The sequence below is a fragment of the Carex rostrata genome, chromosome 14, assembly GCF_964058835.1.
Source record: "Carex rostrata chromosome 14, lpCarRost1.2, whole genome shotgun sequence".
NCBI classification, from domain to species: domain Eukaryota; kingdom Viridiplantae; phylum Streptophyta; class Magnoliopsida; order Poales; family Cyperaceae; genus Carex; species Carex rostrata.
In genome coordinates this window covers 6,888,219-6,906,697 of record NC_135931.1, presented here as the reverse complement: position 1 = coordinate 6,906,697, position 18,479 = coordinate 6,888,219, and the positions used below count along the sequence as shown (strand labels likewise).

The 18,479-nt window shown below is 33.5% G+C and overlaps 1 protein-coding gene across 4 annotated transcripts; it reads left to right on the top strand.

Moving 5' to 3' along the window:
* The first annotated feature begins 2,125 nt into the window (after positions 1–2,125).
* On the top strand, positions 2,126–12,235 carry POK (Vps52 / Sac2 family). Of its 4 annotated transcripts, none has more exons than XM_078314994.1 (20): positions 2,126–2,263; positions 2,835–2,964; positions 3,840–3,897; positions 4,160–4,255; positions 4,428–4,529; positions 4,985–5,068; positions 5,674–5,754; positions 6,313–6,456; positions 6,698–6,789; positions 6,914–6,995; positions 7,331–7,516; positions 7,698–7,813; positions 7,930–7,988; positions 8,317–8,417; positions 9,080–9,130; positions 9,675–9,854; positions 10,314–10,448; positions 10,944–11,018; positions 11,546–11,603; positions 11,832–12,235. In XM_078314994.1, exons 2-20 carry the CDS (start codon positions 2,864–2,866, stop codon positions 12,134–12,136), a joined length of 2,106 nt encoding a protein of 701 aa, XP_078171120.1. In that variant the 5' UTR covers positions 2,126–2,263; positions 2,835–2,863; the 3' UTR covers positions 12,137–12,235. The 4 variants fall into 4 exon arrangements, with proteins under 4 accessions (XP_078171120.1, XP_078171121.1, XP_078171122.1 ...); XM_078314995.1 differs by having other exon boundaries at positions 2,138–2,263; positions 2,840–2,964; XM_078314996.1 differs by lacking the exon at positions 2,126–2,263 and adding an exon at positions 2,526–2,545 and having other exon boundaries at positions 2,840–2,964.
* The last annotated feature ends 6,244 nt before the right edge of the window (positions 12,236–18,479 follow it).

The window sequence follows — 18,479 nt, the reverse complement described above, 5'->3', positions numbered from 1 at the left end:
TAATTTTTTATAATGATACATGCAAGCATTTTAAATTTTTATCTGCAAACATTTAAATTATAAATTTAAATAGTTTTAACTCATAACTACTTTTGTCTTAAAGTACAAAATATATATATATTTCTTTCACGCACTTTTTTTCGCTTTAATCATTCTTATCTATTTTTTCGATAATCAGTGATGAATTTTACAAATCGAAAAATATAAACGTTTTATACTTGATTTTATATTTTAAATGAGATTCATGAAGAAATAGGTGGTTAAGTGGGTCTCTCTTGATTTTCTTCGAACTTTTTTCGGAATATTTTGTAACATAAACTTTGTAGACAAAGTGTAACGGGTAACAAATGCCAGTTAGAATGACTCGTTTCATCATTAATTAAACACAAAGAAGGACACCAAATATCATTACACTACATGCGCGGGACCCATGGATTCTATCGCCTAATCATAATTCGGCCATTTTTACTAGTATGCTAAAAAAAGGTTTTTGTAAAACTGCTCCCACATTATGTTTTTTTTTTTAAACTGTCCCGACCGTCAGGCCTATGGGCAGCCCAGATCCTCTAGCAGACCGCCCGAGCCAGGGGCGGTCTGCTAGGGACCAGACTGCCATTTGATATATTTATGAAGTGATGTCATAACTCTTTCTAACTTTGATTTGATTTATCAGTTGGATATCACAAGTCTAAAGGTAACACTAATTAAGAACTTGGTCTTGATTAGAAAATTTTCAAACTCTGACAGCTTGTTGATCTTCTTCTCTTTATTTTTTGTACTAAAACAGTAGTTTAGAGGTACTAAAATATGTTCAAATCTCAAATTAGATCTCTGTCCATGCACAAGCACCCTAGACTGACCTCTGGTTTGGTACCAAGTCCAAACTCAGCAGCTAAGCAATAGGCAAAGGCCACTGGTATAGTGCAATGCACTAAAAATATCAAATTTGATCTTTGCTGGTAAATCAACAAGTATGGATTAATACAAGGATCAAACTGCAAAAATGATTACACCAGCATGTAGAGCATTCAAAAATATACATAATTGACATAAATTTCAATTTATTTGGATTTTTCTACAGTTAGTTATGAATTTCCAAAATTTAGCTTTCGACAAAACTTTAAACAACCAAAACTTTGGCTAGAAAAGTCGGATTTGCGCGTATAACCACTTTTTGGAAAGGAGAAACAAGACAGATCCAAATATTGTCTTTGGTAGATCCCTATCTGCTGCTGCGCTCCGATTCACCAAGAGAAAAAAATATATTCTTGTTAATGTTTTGTGTCTCTGATCAAAACTCTGAATCCACATCTGATTATATTAATTTACAATGTATATTTATATAATAATTGTTGGATGTGCTTCAGTTTTAATCCAACACGCATCTTAACACAAATCCGACATTTGTTGTATCATAACAAAGGTGTACCTTACAAAAACACCTCCCTCTTCGTATAGCCGAAAAGTTATCGGAAATAAATATGCTGTGATTCTAAAGGGATTGCAGGACCATTTATTTGTCTAGAAATTCGTGCATACAAAAATAAATATTGTTGAAATTTATGCATTCTAAAAAATGAAAGGTTAGATTTGAAATTACAGAGTCCTGCAATATCTTTAGAATCACAGCAGATTTATTTCCAAAGTTATCAGTGTTACTGAAAATTTAACACAACTGCTGCTGAACTGAATGACGATGCTGGAAAAAGGAATTCAGATCACCTAAAGTTTCCGAATCGGCAGATCTGTTTTGACACGGCATGCATTCATCTCAGATTGGTCCGACTTCCGATGAGACGGTCCTGATCTGAACTCAGAATTTGAGTTACTTGGATCCGGACTCAAAAAAGATCATGTATGTCGCGAGGAATTCGTATCCTCTGCATTAACTCAAGGGAATTTTTTGAGTTAGTGCATCTTGACCATCCGATCCGATTAAAATTTCGTGCGAACTAGATCCTCGCTAATATGAAAGTGCTCCTGAGTTAAAATCAGACGGGCAGATTGATTCCGTTTAAAATCAGACAGTCGAAATGCATTTAACTTAAAAGATTCTCTTTTGAGTTAATGCAGAGGATACGTGTTCTGTCGCGAAACCGGTTCGACTCCTGCCCGAGGGGTCTAAACCGTACTCTCACTCGCTCCTGCGAGTTTCTCTCTCTACTCCTCTCTCTAGATCTAGACGAGAAGGGTCAGACGCTGAAGGCGAACTTTTCCTCTAGTCTTCCTACTGGGGCTGAACTCCACCAGATCGCCGACTTCGGTACCAACTCTCTCTTGCTCTCTCTTTTCACACAATAAGATGGAGTTATTTTCCCGGTATCCCTGTAAGATACGCAATTTGAAGGAATGCAAGAAAAAAAAAATGATCATAAATGGATGGGCTTTGCTCGTACGATTGTAATTTTGGAAATTGAGAGGGTAGTGAAACCAAAGATAATGTTGTACATTAAGAAGTGACATGTAAATGCGATCAAACCTCAACCAGTCTCAGTTAATAATCAACATGCAGCAGTTCTTCAATTAAGCCTCAATTCAGTGTGAAGTTTTCAACTTATACTTGAAATTCTCTACTGGATGCTAAATTCGTCTTATAATGATGTTGGACAGTTGGAGTGATGGAAACTATGCTCCTGCTAATCCATATTCATGATCTCCAATTTGCCTCAATCGAGCCGCAGTGTTATTATATATTGCTAAAATTGCAGAGAAGAACCAAAATTTTAGCTGTACCTACTAATGTTTGATTTTAGGCATGTTCTATTACATGAACTCGGTTTACCATAAGTCCATAACTCTGTGACCTTTCTTACTATTTTTATTGTTTATACCAGATAAGTTAATAATTACCTTCATTTCTGGGATGGAGGTTAATTCAGCTGTGGAGATGCAGGTTGCTGAGAAGCAAGGTTTTGATTTGGGATTGTTTATTGGGGATCTCTCTCTTGATGAAGACGCTATCAGGTTCTTGATTATGCAGTTAATAATTTGTAATAAATTCACACACACTGCTTAGTCATTAACACTGAAATCGTATATATTATGTGATAACCCCTGCAAATGATTAGTATCTCAGACCCTTCTTTGAAACATTAGAAGCTTTGCATATAACACTATTTCCTATTGTATTTTTATGTAAAGAAAAAAAAAGGTAAGAAAGGGTGGTAATTTTGGTATCCTTTGAAGTAAATACGGGGTCAGCGTGGCGGGAAACATGCTTTTCAAACGTTTTTGTCTTACTTTGCCTCACTGGGTGAGACATAGTTTAAAAAAGGAGGAAATAGCTCAGTTGGTTAATGCTGGTCTGTCACGCCAGAAGTCACAGGTTCGATGCATCAGTGAGTATCAATAATCTAGCTGGGATAAAAGATAAGTTGATCGAGTATATGGAGCAAGACATCTATCTGCTAGGAGGGGAAATGCTAAATAAGTAGTATAGATTAAACTCATAGCTGGAGTGTGATAGCTCGCTCTCTCTCTCCCCTCCCCTCCCCTCCCCTCCCCTCCCCTCCCCTCCCCCCCTCCCTCCCTCCCTCCCTCCCTCCCCCCCTCCCCCCCTCAGGGGATGTGCAAACATTATGCATTTTGAAGTGATATACATGAGATCGCCCTTTAATCTATCTGTCTATATATTTTTGTTTGCTTGATGTACGACTATATTACCCCCGAGCTCTTGGTGCAAATATGATTGATTATTCTTTTGTATATCCAAGTAGTGCAGTTTTCTTGTGTTTTTTTGCAAATTACCAAATTGCCTTGGCAATGGAAAAAAATGGTACCTGCAGATGTTGGGTTTTGTTGTCTAATTGTTAATGCCATTGGCCTTTTGCTTTTTGTAGTGATGATGAGTCACTGGATGGGCTACACGAAGAACTTGAGGAATGTAAAAATGATGAAGTAAGATTATATTATTAATAAAATCTTTCAATCAGCTGGGGCGGTAACATTCATATTGTACTGTAATCTTCTAATTCTGGGATTTTAAAATATTTTTGTTGGATCACTTGATACTTTTGCCAATTGAGATTGAGAAGGGTAAGGTATTAGTCTTGGGCTTGTCAGGTCCAGTGCCACAGAGGCAGTCTGAAAGTGTTCATTGGTTAGTCATGCTGATAACATGCAATTTTTAATTGTTTGATGTTTCCCTTTAATTGCATAGGAAATCACAAATATCCTTGCAAAAGGAACAAAGCTCCGGGAGTACACAAAAGGCGTAGAAAACAATATTCGACAAGTTGAACTGGATTCTATTCAGGTATGCCGGTCCCTCTCCATTGTTTGTTGGGTGGTGTATGGGGGAGAGAAACTTCAAACAACATAAATGACAAGCGGGAATTATGCAGTGTGTGTGCTATTTTTTTTTCTTTAACCCAAGAGGAGCCTTGCAATGAGAGTGTCCTATGTTAAGTGCATCTTTGTATGTGCAGGATTATATCAAAGAGAGTGAAAACTTGGTGCTGCTGCATGACCAGATTCGTGACTGTGACAATATTTTGTCCCAAATGGAGACTCTCCTCAGTGGATTCCAGGTAATTTGTTGTGATAATACCTGTTTGCCAGCTTTTGGAATTTAAAGCTTCTGGTTGCTTCTTGTTTGTTTTCTTAGGTTATATGTTGTCTAATTGATTAAGTAAGAATTAGTGAGGGCTAAATATCATTCAGTTGGAGTTTAGATGAGGCAAGATTTGGTTAACCTGAAGCTTAAGTTGGATTGCGTAATTGGTATTTAATCCTAGCAAAATTGTGTTAGTCTGAAGCTTAGTTGAGGCTGAATTGCAAAATAAAGCCTGGTTTGTGTAAATTTGATTAAAAGTGACACTTCCTACAGATTTGCGGTACAAGGTGAGTCCTTTTGAGGGCTCATTGTGCTAAATCAAGACATATACTCGAGGATAATGTATATTATATCTGTCCTGTACCAGCATGATACTGTGCCAAATTTAAGCTCTTTGATATTATATTCTTTATCTTAACAATTGACTAGGCAGAGATCGGATCGATAAGCTCAGAGATTAAAGTACTTCAGGAAAAATCTTTAGACATGGGTTTAAAGCTGAAGAACCGCAAGGTTTGCTTCTTGTACTTTCGACCTAGATCTTACTCTAACGATTTTAAACACGATCATTAGTCATCAGCTTTTTAGAACCATAGGCCTAGCCTGAATGGTGATAGGAAATGCAGGTCCGATTTCTGCAAGAGGCATTTAAAATGGAATGGATGTTGGGGTCACCAGAGCGCTTTTTTAAAAAAAAATTAGCAACTTCTAAGAAAAGAAAAAATACACCATCAGCTACTGTACCAACAAGCAATAATACCATATCTGGACCAACATAGATGAAGTAGTTTAACTAGACTACTTTTTGCAAGGTTGCTTCTTAGGGGGTCCCTTATATTGAGTTCCGCTGAAGTTTCAGTTTGGAGCCTCAGTCGAGCTGTATAAAATGTGCACAAAAATATAATAATATTGCTTGTGGTTGTTTCTATATTCTCAAATCGTGTTGCTTATTCATTTGTATAACTTTTCTTCTGAAAAAACTTTTGTCCTAAAGCTTCTAATATTATGTGCAACATTTTAAAAGATGAAGAAAATAAAAGTTTAGGGATGGCGAAACCAAATTTGATGCTAAAACTTTAAAGATTTTTTTTTGTTGTCCTATATTTCATCTTTTCCAGGCAGCAGAGTCTAAGCTGTCAAAATTTGTTGAAGACATCATTATATCTCCAAGAATGATTGACATAATTGTAGATGGCGAGGTTACCCCCTTTTCCATAATCCTTTCATTTTAATTAGTTTTTCTTCTCTGTTGATACCAATCTATAACTCAGTAGTAAAGCCAACTGGATGTAGGCTGATTTTGGCCAATTATGGGCTTTTTGATGAAGTTAAGCAAACATGCACTAAATAAGAGTTTCAAAGGGATGTTAAAACTCATAATGTATTAAAGATTATCCCAATTTTTTGTTTGTTTGTTGTCACTTTATTACATACAACTCGAAAGATGAAGCTAATTTTTCCGTGCTAAATAGTTTTATGTGTTCAGATTTTATTGTCATTGAACTTTTTTAGATACCACTTTTGGTTTCAATATCTCTATCTAAGACTATCTTCAGGCATAAGTTTGGATCTGCGTTTCTTCAAATTTTGTTCTGATAATGTTACTGCTTAAAATAAAAATTAGCAATCTAAAGTGCATTTAACTAGTAGCATTTATGATATAATGACAGTGTTAGAGATTTGTAAAATCATATATCCTTCAACTCAAGACTTAGTTTCTGTATTTTAATTACATCATATTTTGTTTATATATGTAGGTAAATGAAGAGTACATGAAAACACTTGAGAACCTTAGTAAAAAGATAAAATTTCTGGATGCCGATTTAATGGTTAAAACTGCTCGAGCACTGAGAGATGTTCAACCTGAAGCTGAGAGGCTAAGACAAAAAGCTGTCTCTAAGGTTGGGTTTCCTGTCACTCCAGCTTCTTCCTACTTGTTCCTTTTTTAATTTATCAACATCATGGTACTGGACCTTAATTCTAGGTACACTATTAGTCCCTATCATTAGAAACTAACCATGTATGATCATTTCTCGAATGCCATGTACTTCTTCCTACCATGTCATGTCTGTACTTTGTATACTACGGCAATACTATATTCTTATTTCTTTTCATTTACAATCATCATTTCTCAAATTGCAGATTTTTGAGTTTATAATTCAGAAGTTTTACGCATTAAGGAAACCTAAAACAAACATCCAGATCCTTCAACAAAGTGTTCTTCTAAAGTACAAGTAAGTTTGCTTTTGTTTTGTATTAAACGTTGGGTTCTTTCGCTAACTGGTTTAAAGAGGTTTTAGAATGGGATAGTTGCAAATTAACTGATAAATTACATTTTATACTTCTAATGGCATGTAGATATGCGATAATTTTCCTCAAGGAACATGGTAAGGAGATATATACTGAAGTTCGGGCCGCTTATGTCGATACTATGAACAAGGTAGATTTGCAACTTTATTTGTGCAAGCTATAATGATCTGAAGCTGTTTTCCTTATGTTTTGGGTATCTTTAAAAAGAAGGATATTTATTTTTGTGGTTTTATCTGTCCATTTTGTTGCTGAAAGTAACAGTGTGATGTGACTTTATTTAATTAAAACTGTTTTTAGTTATCTACTCTGGCTCTACTTGTTTTAAGTGGTACTGAACTACTGATACAGATGTGATTTCTTTGTTGTTTTGTATGATGGTTTAGTAACACTACCCTCGTTCTCCGTCAAAACATGTGAAGTAAAAAGTGGAGTTGGCTTAATTATTTCTAACTCCTCTTTCTCTAGGTACTGAGTGCACATTTCCGTGCATACATACAAGCCCTTGAGAAGCTACAGCTGGATATAGCCACATCAACTGATCTAATTGGGGTTGAGACTAGGAGCACGGGCCTACTCTTTTCTAGAGGGAAAGAACCTATTAAATCTCGTTCTTCTGTCTTTGCCCTTGGTGAAAGAATCAACATCTTGAAGGTAAATTCATTATTTGCTCTCGAACTCCTGTTTCTTCTTCTCCTTGATACCCATGACAAATACTTTGGTTTTAACTTCTATACCAAGAAGTAAGAACAGTTGTTTCCCCTGATGTAAGTTTTTTAATTGATTGAATAATAGTTGATTAAAAACAATTAATTTTGTTCATTGTATTTTGAAGGAAATTGATCAACCAGCACTAATACCTCATATAGCTGAGGCTAATTCTCAAAAATATCCCTACGAGGTTCTGTTTAGAAGCTTGCAAAAGCTCCTTATGGATACTGCTACCTCAGAGTAATCTCTCTCTCTCCGTCTGTCGCTTCCTTTCTCACTCTCTCTGTCTTTCCCCTCGTGCTAATTTTATAGTGTCATTCCCTTTTTTAATATCATATAATTTTTTTGCTGGGCAGGTATCTTTTCTGTGATGATTTCTTTGGTGAGGAATCTTCTTTCCAGGAGATATTTTCAGGTAGTTAAAACGAATCACCTTGGAATTGTTTTGAATGAACTCTCTCAAATGGTATAAACCATAAGTGCTTTAACTGAAGCGGTTGAATCTCCAGTGGTGAATGCAATTTGAAGTTCAATTTTGTCTGTTTATTGACTTATCTTTATTCCTTCATTTTGCTGTTTTGGTCCCGGAGGTGGTGGGAGTTACGGTTAAACAGTCCACAAGGCAGATTGAGCAAAAATAGTGTATGAAGAAAAGCTAGGTTTTATTTTTGGGGCTTGAGAAGTAACAAACCTTGCAGTTTGATGTACTTGAAAAGCTAAATTGGTATTATTTGTTTATTCAGGACCAATCCAAGTTATTGATGAGCATTTCAATATGGTACTTCCAAATTGTTATGATGCAATTGGATTGATGCTCATGATTCGTATAATTCACCAGCACCAGGTGGGACTTAGTTCATAATATTTTTTATTTCTAGTTGATCGGTTATTAGTCTTATAATTCTTCATACCGGAGGAGCATAATTTTTGTGTGGTAGCATCATATCATTTATTACAGTACAGGATCCATTGCACCCTGAATGTTGAGTGCGATTTTATCAGCAACAGTACCCGGATTTGCTTGGTACATTTCACCATATTTCATAGCTGTGTAAAATCCGCTTTAAGAAGGATAAACACGGTGCATATCAAAATATTTCTCTCCCGAGACTTGGACTAGTACATACCTGTACTGGACCTGGCCTACACTGAATTAAGCTAATCAGCTAACTAGTTCCTTCAATTATGCAAATGAACGGCGCACAGACAAAAAGAAAAGCAACACAAACAAAATTGACGCTCAACTTTCAACTTTTAAACCAACCCTATTTCTTAAATATTTATGTTGTAACTTGTAGATATGCACTTTTTTCTCTTTTAGGGAAATCTAGTGTCTCTGAGGATCATTCTATTTTCTCTTGAAGAAATTAGAATGAGCTGGTACCACAACTGGAATTATTCAGTGCTGCTTGGCTGATACCATCGTGTTCTAAAAAAATAGTGAAATGCCATTTTGCATCCTTCCTCGTATGTTATTTAACTTTGATATTTTAAAACTTTTGGCAGCTTATTATGTTTAGGAGGCGTATTCCTTGCTTAGATTCTTACTTAGACAAGGTCAGAACTTGGCATCCATTTTAGACTTCTTGTACTGGTTATGTCTTTCTTTCTATTGCAATTTGTTGGTATAAAATTTTGTTCTTGGTTTGCGATCATTAATTTCCAGTCCATGCTCTCTCTGAAGTTACAAGATATTCAAGAGGAGCATTCTTATTTGAAAAAAAAAAAAATCTCTGGCATTATTTTATGAAACCTTTAAAATGACCCTTTTGTACTGTTTAATATGTCCATTTCTAATGTACAACTGCTCAGAACCTCAAGTTAAATAGACGACTATTCAATAAGAACTGTAACAACTGTAAATGTTGCAGTAACATGTCTTTAGGACTAGCTGTTGAGCCACCTTTATTTATTTTACGCTCAGCAGTACCCCATTTGTAATATGCAAAGGGCTTAGTAGCTTAAGCTTATGGACAGCTGTGCTGGAGACTTCATATTCTTGTCAACTGTCTGTTCTTATGGAATCTTGTCTGTGCAAACTAAGAGCATAAACCTGTAATCATTGCTTTAAATCTGTGCTCTATAATGTGGGATTTGGCAGGTAAACATGTCACTGTGGCCTCGATTCAAGATGGTATTCGATATGCACCTGAGCAGCCTGAGAAATGCAAACGTGAGAAGTCTATGGGAGGATGATGTGCATCCGCACTATGTCATGAGGCGGTATGCTGAGTTTACTGCCTCTCTTGTGCACCTAAATGTTGAACATGGTGATGGTCAGGTTTGTTTCTTTTTGAGTAAGTTTGCAAATTACACCAAATATTGTTCTGCATTTCCAATTAACTCTCGACTTTGTTTGGAGTTTTACCAACAAACCAACAATTAGACTAGTGCTATGGAAATGGCTCCTTTTGTTACGATTTTGTTTCTTACTGCTAGGTTACACTCTTTTTTTCAAGGAAAATTTAGCCATTCTTTTGTCCTAAGTTTTAACAGTTGTGTAATATACCCAAAACCAGAAAGGTGCAAAGTGCAAATTTGCTAGATTGAGAATTTAGGGTATCACTTGCAAATATGGTAATTATTGGGTATAGTTTGGAAAAATTAACCATGTGCCTTTTCTCGACTTCTTTAATTGCTTTGATCAGTTTACCATATACACTAACATAATGGATTTTGTTTCCATTTATGGTTGGCTTATTTTCTACATCCATTGACCATTTTTGTTTCTGTTTTATAGCTTGATCTAAACCTTGAGAGATTGCGAATGGCAGTTGAGGATCTACTAGGGAAATTGGCCAAATTATTTTTGAAGCCCAAGTCCCAGACCATTTTCCTAATAAACAATTATGATATGATCATTACCATACTCAAGGTAAATAGTCCATTTAAGAATGCTTCCCTTTTTTACCTTGCAAGGCCTCAAAATAGCCCATATCTGCATGCAAATTATTTAAAAAAGAAGACGAGTATTTTGTGCCCCTGCGTTACGGGAAAAATTTGCCATGCCCTTGAAATCCTATTTTTCAGATTTATGTCAATGTCCTCCTCTCTCAGAGAAAAGGTGAAAAAAAGGGTTGATTTGGCATGTAACCACACGAATAGCTGGAAACAAGATATATCAGGCATTTCAGGGGTAGCCAGTATAGTGTATTTTTGAGATGTTGCAAATGCCATTGAGCAAACTATTTTCTGATACAACCCTCAGGAAATCATGGAATGTACCAAAACATTACAGTTTGTCCCGCAGAAGCTGGAAATTTGGATGCATAAAGATGTTTAGTTGCTTATAATAATTGTCTGGTTTTGCCAGTAACATTGGAAATGTCCATCCCTCTTGAGGTTAATTTGACCAAGTTTTTATGTACAGGAAGCTGGCACAGAGGGAGGAAAGGCACAGTTGCACTTCGAGGAAATCCTAAAGAGCAATATTGCAATATATGTTGTGAGTTATTTTATGTAGTTATAATTTCAACTAAGTATATGCTTAGGTAGGAGCTATCTATAAACAAGGTTAACCATACCATGTTGTACTGTTATTTAGGTCAGATCTTGTATGGTGCCTGTTTTACTAACTTGAACTTTTGTCACATTTGTTTTCTTCTTGGCTTCTATAATGCTTAGTTGCACAACTGCAGCTAAACATGAGTCTTATTGGGATAAATTGAGGTAATTGATGCTTAACTGCACAAAGTGGTTGGATTGAATTTGGTCTAAACAATTCTTAATTGCGCAGCAGATGATTTACTTTAGGTTGTTCACCTGCACCAACCGTATACATTTGTAATCTTTTTGGTTTTTTAAATTCTTTTAATGCAATTTGGGCCTTCTATTTCTTGAGAATGTAGAATGCACGAGCATTTTGCGGATTGAGAAGTCAAATTACTCTAAAAGTTTGTTTGGTCTTATATCATTCAGCTATAGGACCTTTGTATCTTTTTTCTATTTTGAATTATTTTGTATTTTTAACAGGAAGAGCTGCTCCTGGAGCATTTTAGCGATCTTATTAGATTCGTCAAAACACGTGCATGTGAGTGTGCCTGAGACAGATTTTTGTATGTTGTGTTTTAGTTAATTTTTGTTGGGCATAGGACCATTAATCTAGTGTTGATGTTATATATATATACAATAAAAAAATTGAAGAAGATAAATTTGATGCCCTACTGGAAGATGCCCAGACCAGTACAGTATAGAGCATCGTACTGACCATTGTGTGTTTCTTGTGTGGCGCTTTACTCTTTTTCTTTTCTCACTGTAGCTGAAGAATCCGGTTCAGCTGGGGAGAAGCAGCCTACTGTACAAGAGGTAGAACCACTGATCAAAGACTTTGGATCAAGATGGAAGGCTGCCATAGAGCTGATGCACAAAGATGTGATAACCTCTTTTAGTAACTTTCTATGTGGTATGGAGATTTTAAAAGCCACGCTCACCCAGCTTTTGTTATACTACACAAGGCTCTCTGATTGTGTTAAGAGGATTAATGGAGGCTCCGCACTAAACAAGGATTTGGTATCTATTTCCTCCATTTTGTACGAGATCAAGAAGTTTTCTAGAACCTTCTAGACACTAATCAATCTATTATCCGTTTTAGACTAAGTTGGTTGGTTGTATTGTTATTGTCATCTTTTAGTTATTATAGTTCGTTCTATTTCTTTTTGCCAATTTTCTTGTATTCCGAAAGGATAGTGTGTATTTTCCCTTGCCTTATTATTATTATTTTTTTGCTCAATACGTTCCACTTACCTCATGATAAGATAATGGTATTGATGATAATGAGAATAATGTGGTAATATTTGCTTCATTTGCTCGTTTTTGAACGGACAAATTTATTAGACATGTAAAAGACATTATTTAGAGTTTATCCGTAAATGTAAAAGACATTATTTAGATAATATGTTAACAACTGCACACGATGCACTGTAAATGTACTATAGAATAATTACAGGCAGGATATTACTGTTATTCATATTGTATGGATAAATTGATGCAGATGTAAAAGACTATTTAAAGAGTTTGTTTGTTAGTTTTGGTGATCTTACGATCATAATTAAATCCTAGATTGATTGAAGTATCGGAATACGCACACAAGACAATGTAAATGCGTTATTTGCTTGTTTTTGAATGAAAAAAATTAAAAGAAAAGTAGAAGACATTATTTAGAACGTAGTTGTGACTTTTGGTGATCTAACAACCGTAATTGAAGCATAAATTGATTTAAATGTCAGCAACTACACACAACGTCCGAAATTTGTATAAATATCCAAATCAAATAACAAATTACGAAATATACCATGTTTTGCAATGGAATTCGAAAAATATCCAATCCGGTTATCCAATAACCGGATTTGATACAAATTTCCGGTTAACCACTGCCCGGACTCAAAAAAACAAATCCGGTTAATGGTTAACCGGATTTGTGCATTTTGCTTTTTTTTTTTTTTTTAAACAGAAATTTTTTATTTTTTTTATTTTTTGTATTAAATATTAGAAATGTTGAATATATTTCTTTGAAAATAGATGGAATACAATATAATTTGATTTATTAGAAAGACTGCAATAAATAACCCGGATCAATATTTTTCAGATCGGATTTTTTGCGGCTGTAAGAAAAATTAATATATTTCTTTATGTGTTATTGGAAAAAAAAAAAAATAATTAGATTCTGAGTTATTGATCTCGGTTCAAAAGTCACTTCTAGGTAATCCAGAAAATATTGTGATCCTTCTAGTATATTTAATTTATAAAAAGTTGTATCTATTTTTGAAAAAAAAATCAAAACTTTAATTTATTTAATAATTGTTTTTCAAAATAAATATACATAAAAGTTGAGAGTTTGATTCTCTCTTCAACTTCGTAGCTTCAACAAAGATTTTTAATTTTTTTTTTATCTGAAAAACCACTGTACTTATTCGAACAGCATTTATTATTCCAACGCTATTTCACTCAATAATTTACCAAATAGTCACTAATTAAAGATTTAATTTTTTTCTTCTGCCAACCGCGTATTCCACTCTTTTCTTATAAATGCACGCACTTTAGAGCGGAAGTGGATACATTTATGAACGAGTGGATGTGTTCCTTGAAAATATCGATTCAGTTACGAAATAGGAAGTTAAACAGTTAATATTTATTTCTAATTCCGAATTTCTCCATCTAAAACAATCCCGTAACTTCTCGTGTGTGTGTTTGTTTTTTTTTTTTTTGAGCGCACATTTGCCGCATAAAATGATGATAGCACACATATATTACTTTTAGGACCCTGATAACAATCTCCGCAGGTCTATCCCCGCAAAAAACCCCGCACAAACTGCCAAAAATATCATGGGGGGAACCGCCCAGTCATTAATGCTCCGCAGAAACTGTTAGTATTTAACTTGAAGCATCAAAGTATTTATCTTGAATTCGCAAAGTATTAATCCCTATGCAATGATCTCTATTTAGGAAAGAATAAATCAACCCATGAGTTGTCCCCGCACAAAATTTTTTTTTTTTTTGAATCGTCCCCGCACAACTGGGGACCATTAAATAAGCAATCCCCTCATAAATACTTGCCATTTATCCCCGCACAAATTTTTCTTTTTTTCTGGATTGTCCCCGCAAAACTGGGGACCATTAAATAAACAATCCCCTCACCCAATGATAAATACTTCTCAGACATAAGGATAAATACTTATCAGACATAATTGCAACTTTTAGTACAATATCAATGATAAATACTTCTCAGACATAAGGATAAATACTTTATGATATATGGATAAATACTATATGTTACATAGATAAATACTTCTCAGACATAATTGCAACTTACAGTAAAACATCTGTGACAATGATAAATACTTCCCATATATAATCGTAAATACTTGTCAGAACAACGATAAATACTTTCTTGAATTTTGTTCTTGAACTTGTCAATAAGTAATGTTTAATCAAATCAAAGTATTATCATGGCAGGGACAATGATAAATACTTCTCAGACATAAGGATAAATACTTGTCAGAACAATGATAAATACTTTCTTGAACATCAATAAACAGATTAATATTTATTAGCGGAAATTGTTATTAAATGATAGTATAATTAATGCGTGGATTGTTATTAGATGACAGTATAATTAATGTGGGGATTGTTAATTAATGCGGAGATTGTTATTAAATGGCAGTAATTAATGCGGGGATAAATGGAAATTCTTAGAGGAATTAATGCGGGGATTAAAGGCAATTAAGGGAGTTAATTTGGAGAGAGAGAGTGCGGGGTTAAATGGGGGGACAGGATTGAGGGGATTGTTATAATTATTCAAGGGGCCGTGATATTCAGATCAAAAGGCTCGTAATATTTCTTAATTTTTAGGGTGATGTGTTAATTTTTCTTTTTTCTAATTCGCATTATACGCTTAGATATACTGACTAATAATATATATACATCATTTTTTACTACAAATTTTTGCCTCTGCGGCGCGTAAACTATACAATGTATGAAATGCGTTGAATGTCATGACAGATCACAGACATTTGAGCGTAAAAATTGTGTAGTTGTACAAATTCGTTGAATACCATTTCATCATTTAACACAGATCCGTTGAATCTGTATAGAGATTTCAAAGTTTGTCGTTTGTTTAATGTAAACAATAAATGCAAAAATCTTTAGTAACGCGATGTTCACCTTTTTTTTTTAAATGTGAACAAGAAATACAAATATCTTCCTAGTAATGTTCTTAACAACCAACGAATACTACATTATACGCTCAAATTAAATTGAAATAAAATTAGTAGCTACTACCAAATTTAAAAAAAAAAAAGCCTTAGTAGTTACTACCAACTTTCAAAATAAAAAAGGAAAATTTAAATATTAGAACAAACTATTAGTTTCTTATTGTGGTGTTCAGCATCCTGGAATTTATAATACACAATAAGAGTTACACCTTAAAATATTTATAGTTATTCTGCATCATTTGTATTTTCTGACTCATTCAATTTTATTGTTCTTATTATCTATTTCGGATGACTCGTGTGTTACGCTTTTATCTTATCACATAAAAGTTTTCTTTTTTTTTGATATATCTTATCACATAAAAGTTGTGTATTATCTAAGATGTTTTAACTCTTAAAAAAAAAATACATTTATTAAATGTTGTAACAAATATTCGAGCGTAAATTTTGTGTAGCTAATAAATCTGTTGAATACAATTCCATCATTCAATGCAAATCTATTAAAATTGCTTACGGACTTTTAACCAAAATAAATAAATATATATACGGATTTTTCAAGGTTCATCATTTTTCTAGTGTGAACAAAGAATACAAACATATTTTATAACGGGAGATTCATTGTTTCTCTAATGTGAATATTAAATATAAACATGTTTAGCAACGCAATGTTCATTGTTTTTTATAATATAAACAATAAATACAAATCTCTTTAGTAACGCTCTCAACAACCAGTGCATAATACATATTAAAAAAATATTGTTTTTTTTTTACAGGGGTGTTCAAATCATGGAATTTTTAACATACAAAAAACAATTACGTCTTAGAAAAATTATAGTTATTATGCAACATCTATATTCTAATTCATCCGATTTTATTGTTCTTATCATCTATTTTGATCGGATGACTCATGTGTTATGCTTTTATCTTACTGTATAAAAAATGTGTATAATACACTCGAGATGTAATTTAACTCTTAAACAAATACAATTATTGAACGTTGTAACAAATATTTGAGAGTATTTTTTTTGTAGCTATACAAATCCGTTGAATACGATTCCACCATTCAATAAATCCATTGGATTTGTGCGGAGTTCCAAGTTTCATCGCTTCTTTAATGTGAACAAAAAAGACAAATATTTTTAGTAACGCAAGATTAGTCATTTCTTTAATATGAACAGTAACTACAATTTTTTTTAGCAACACAAGGTTCATTGTTTCTTTATGTGAAAACAATACAAATGTTATTTTTTTAATATCATGGAATTTATAACATATAAAAAGAATTACGTCTTAAAAAATTACAGTTATTATGCATCATCCATATTCTAATTCATCCGATTTTATTGCTCTTATTATATATTTTGATCGGATGATTCGTGTGTTACGCTTTTATCTTATTGTATAAAAAACATGTATAATATATCCGAGATGTAATTTAACTCTTAAACAAATACAACTATTGAATGCCATAACAGATATCTGAGCTTAATTTTTTTTTGTAGCTATACAAAACCCACTATTCGGTAAATCATACGGAGTTTCTAAGGTTCATCGTTTATTTAACGTGGACAAAAAATACAAATATCTTTAGTAACGCGAGGTTCGTCATTTCTTTAACGTGAACAATAACTGCAAATATTTTTAACACACACAAGGTTCATCGTTTCTTTAATGTGAGCAAGAAATACATCCAAGATGTAATTTAACCCTTTATTCTATAGTCTAGATCACAACCAAATATAACCTAAAAAAATGTATATAATATATCTGAGATGTAATTTAACTCTTAAACAAATAAAACTATTACATATTTCTCTACATAAATTATTGCGCACGAATACAACTCTTGCGAAATATAGTAAACACTTGTTTCATTTTCCAATTTATATTGTAAAAAAAGTACCACCTATAGAAAATGAATAATTATTTATGTACCTGCGCTATAGTACCCGTACAGTACTCGCGCTACAGTACCCGCATTTAGAGGAATAATGTATTATGGTTCCCACTAATTATATTGTGTTCACTAATTATTATTCTTAAAAGATATTATATAGTCTCAACTAATTATTATTCTAAAATTCCAGCAACACTCTTTCAAAGACTCAGCACTAATTCCGCGTCAATATTTCTCTAACAAAAATAGTTGACCTCATAAAAATAAATACTTCAGTGCATAGATATAAATACTTTCAATACTTAGATATTAATACTTTCAGTGTCATATGTAAAAAGAGGAGGGATCTAATTAGAACATTATGACAGTTTAGGTCCTCACAAGCAGTTATGTAAAAATTACAACATTATTTACTATATAGATATAAATACTTGTGTTCTTTGAACTATATACTTCAAGATTTGACTATTAATATTAAAAAAAAAGTTATAGATCTGAAACGATTGCAGTCTCCACAAGCAATTATGGCAGTTTAGGTGCGGGTACGATTATTTAAAAATAATTAATTTATCATTTACATTGTTTACTATATAGATATAAATACTTGTGTTCTTTGAACTATATACTTCAAGATTTGACTATTAATATTTTAAAATAAAGTTACAGATCTGAAACAGTTGCGGTCCCCACAAGTAATTATGGCAGTTTAGGTGCGGGTACGACATCATAAATTTTAAAAAAAAGTGCGGGTACGATTATTTAAAAATACTTAATTTATCATTTTACATTGTTTACTATATAGATATAAATACTTGTGTTCTTTGGACTACATACTTCAAAATTTGACTATTAATATTAAAAAAAAAGTTGCAAATTTGAAGTGCAGTTATGACAGTTTGGTCTCCACAAACAGTTATGGCAGTTTAGATGTGGGTATTGTGCGGGTACTGTAGCGCGGGTACTCATATCAGCTTCCATAGAAAATATGGGTGAAAAATAAAAAAGATGAAAAAGATTAATTTTGGAAATCAGTCCAATAAATCTTCACAAGACCAATATTAAAACCCTAAAACGTCGTCGCCTCCAAAATTTCAAACTTAATCCTTCCCTCAAAGAGAAAGAAAAGATTTCTCAAAAAAAAAAAAAAAAAAGAAAAGAAAAGAAAAATCACACTGGATGACGTCACTCCCAGGTCTATAAAACTTTACCACTCTCAAGTCTCAGCCGGAGTTTTTGGGTTTCGTTGCAGCTAGTTCTCCGTTTCTTTCCTCTGGCGCGGGAAAAGAGCAAAGTTTCCCCCCCA

Coding starts and splice junctions, on each gene's coding strand:
- POK (XM_078314994.1), top strand. CDS start 2,864: ATGGAGGTTAATTCAGCTGTGGAGATGCAGGTTGCTGAGAAGCAAGGT. Junction 7,517..7,697: donor AAAGAATCAACATCTTGAAG/GTAAATTCATTA, acceptor TGTATTTTGAAG/GAAATTGATCAACCAGCACT. Junction 10,449..10,943: donor TGATCATTACCATACTCAAG/GTAAATAGTCCA, acceptor TTTTATGTACAG/GAAGCTGGCACAGAGGGAGG.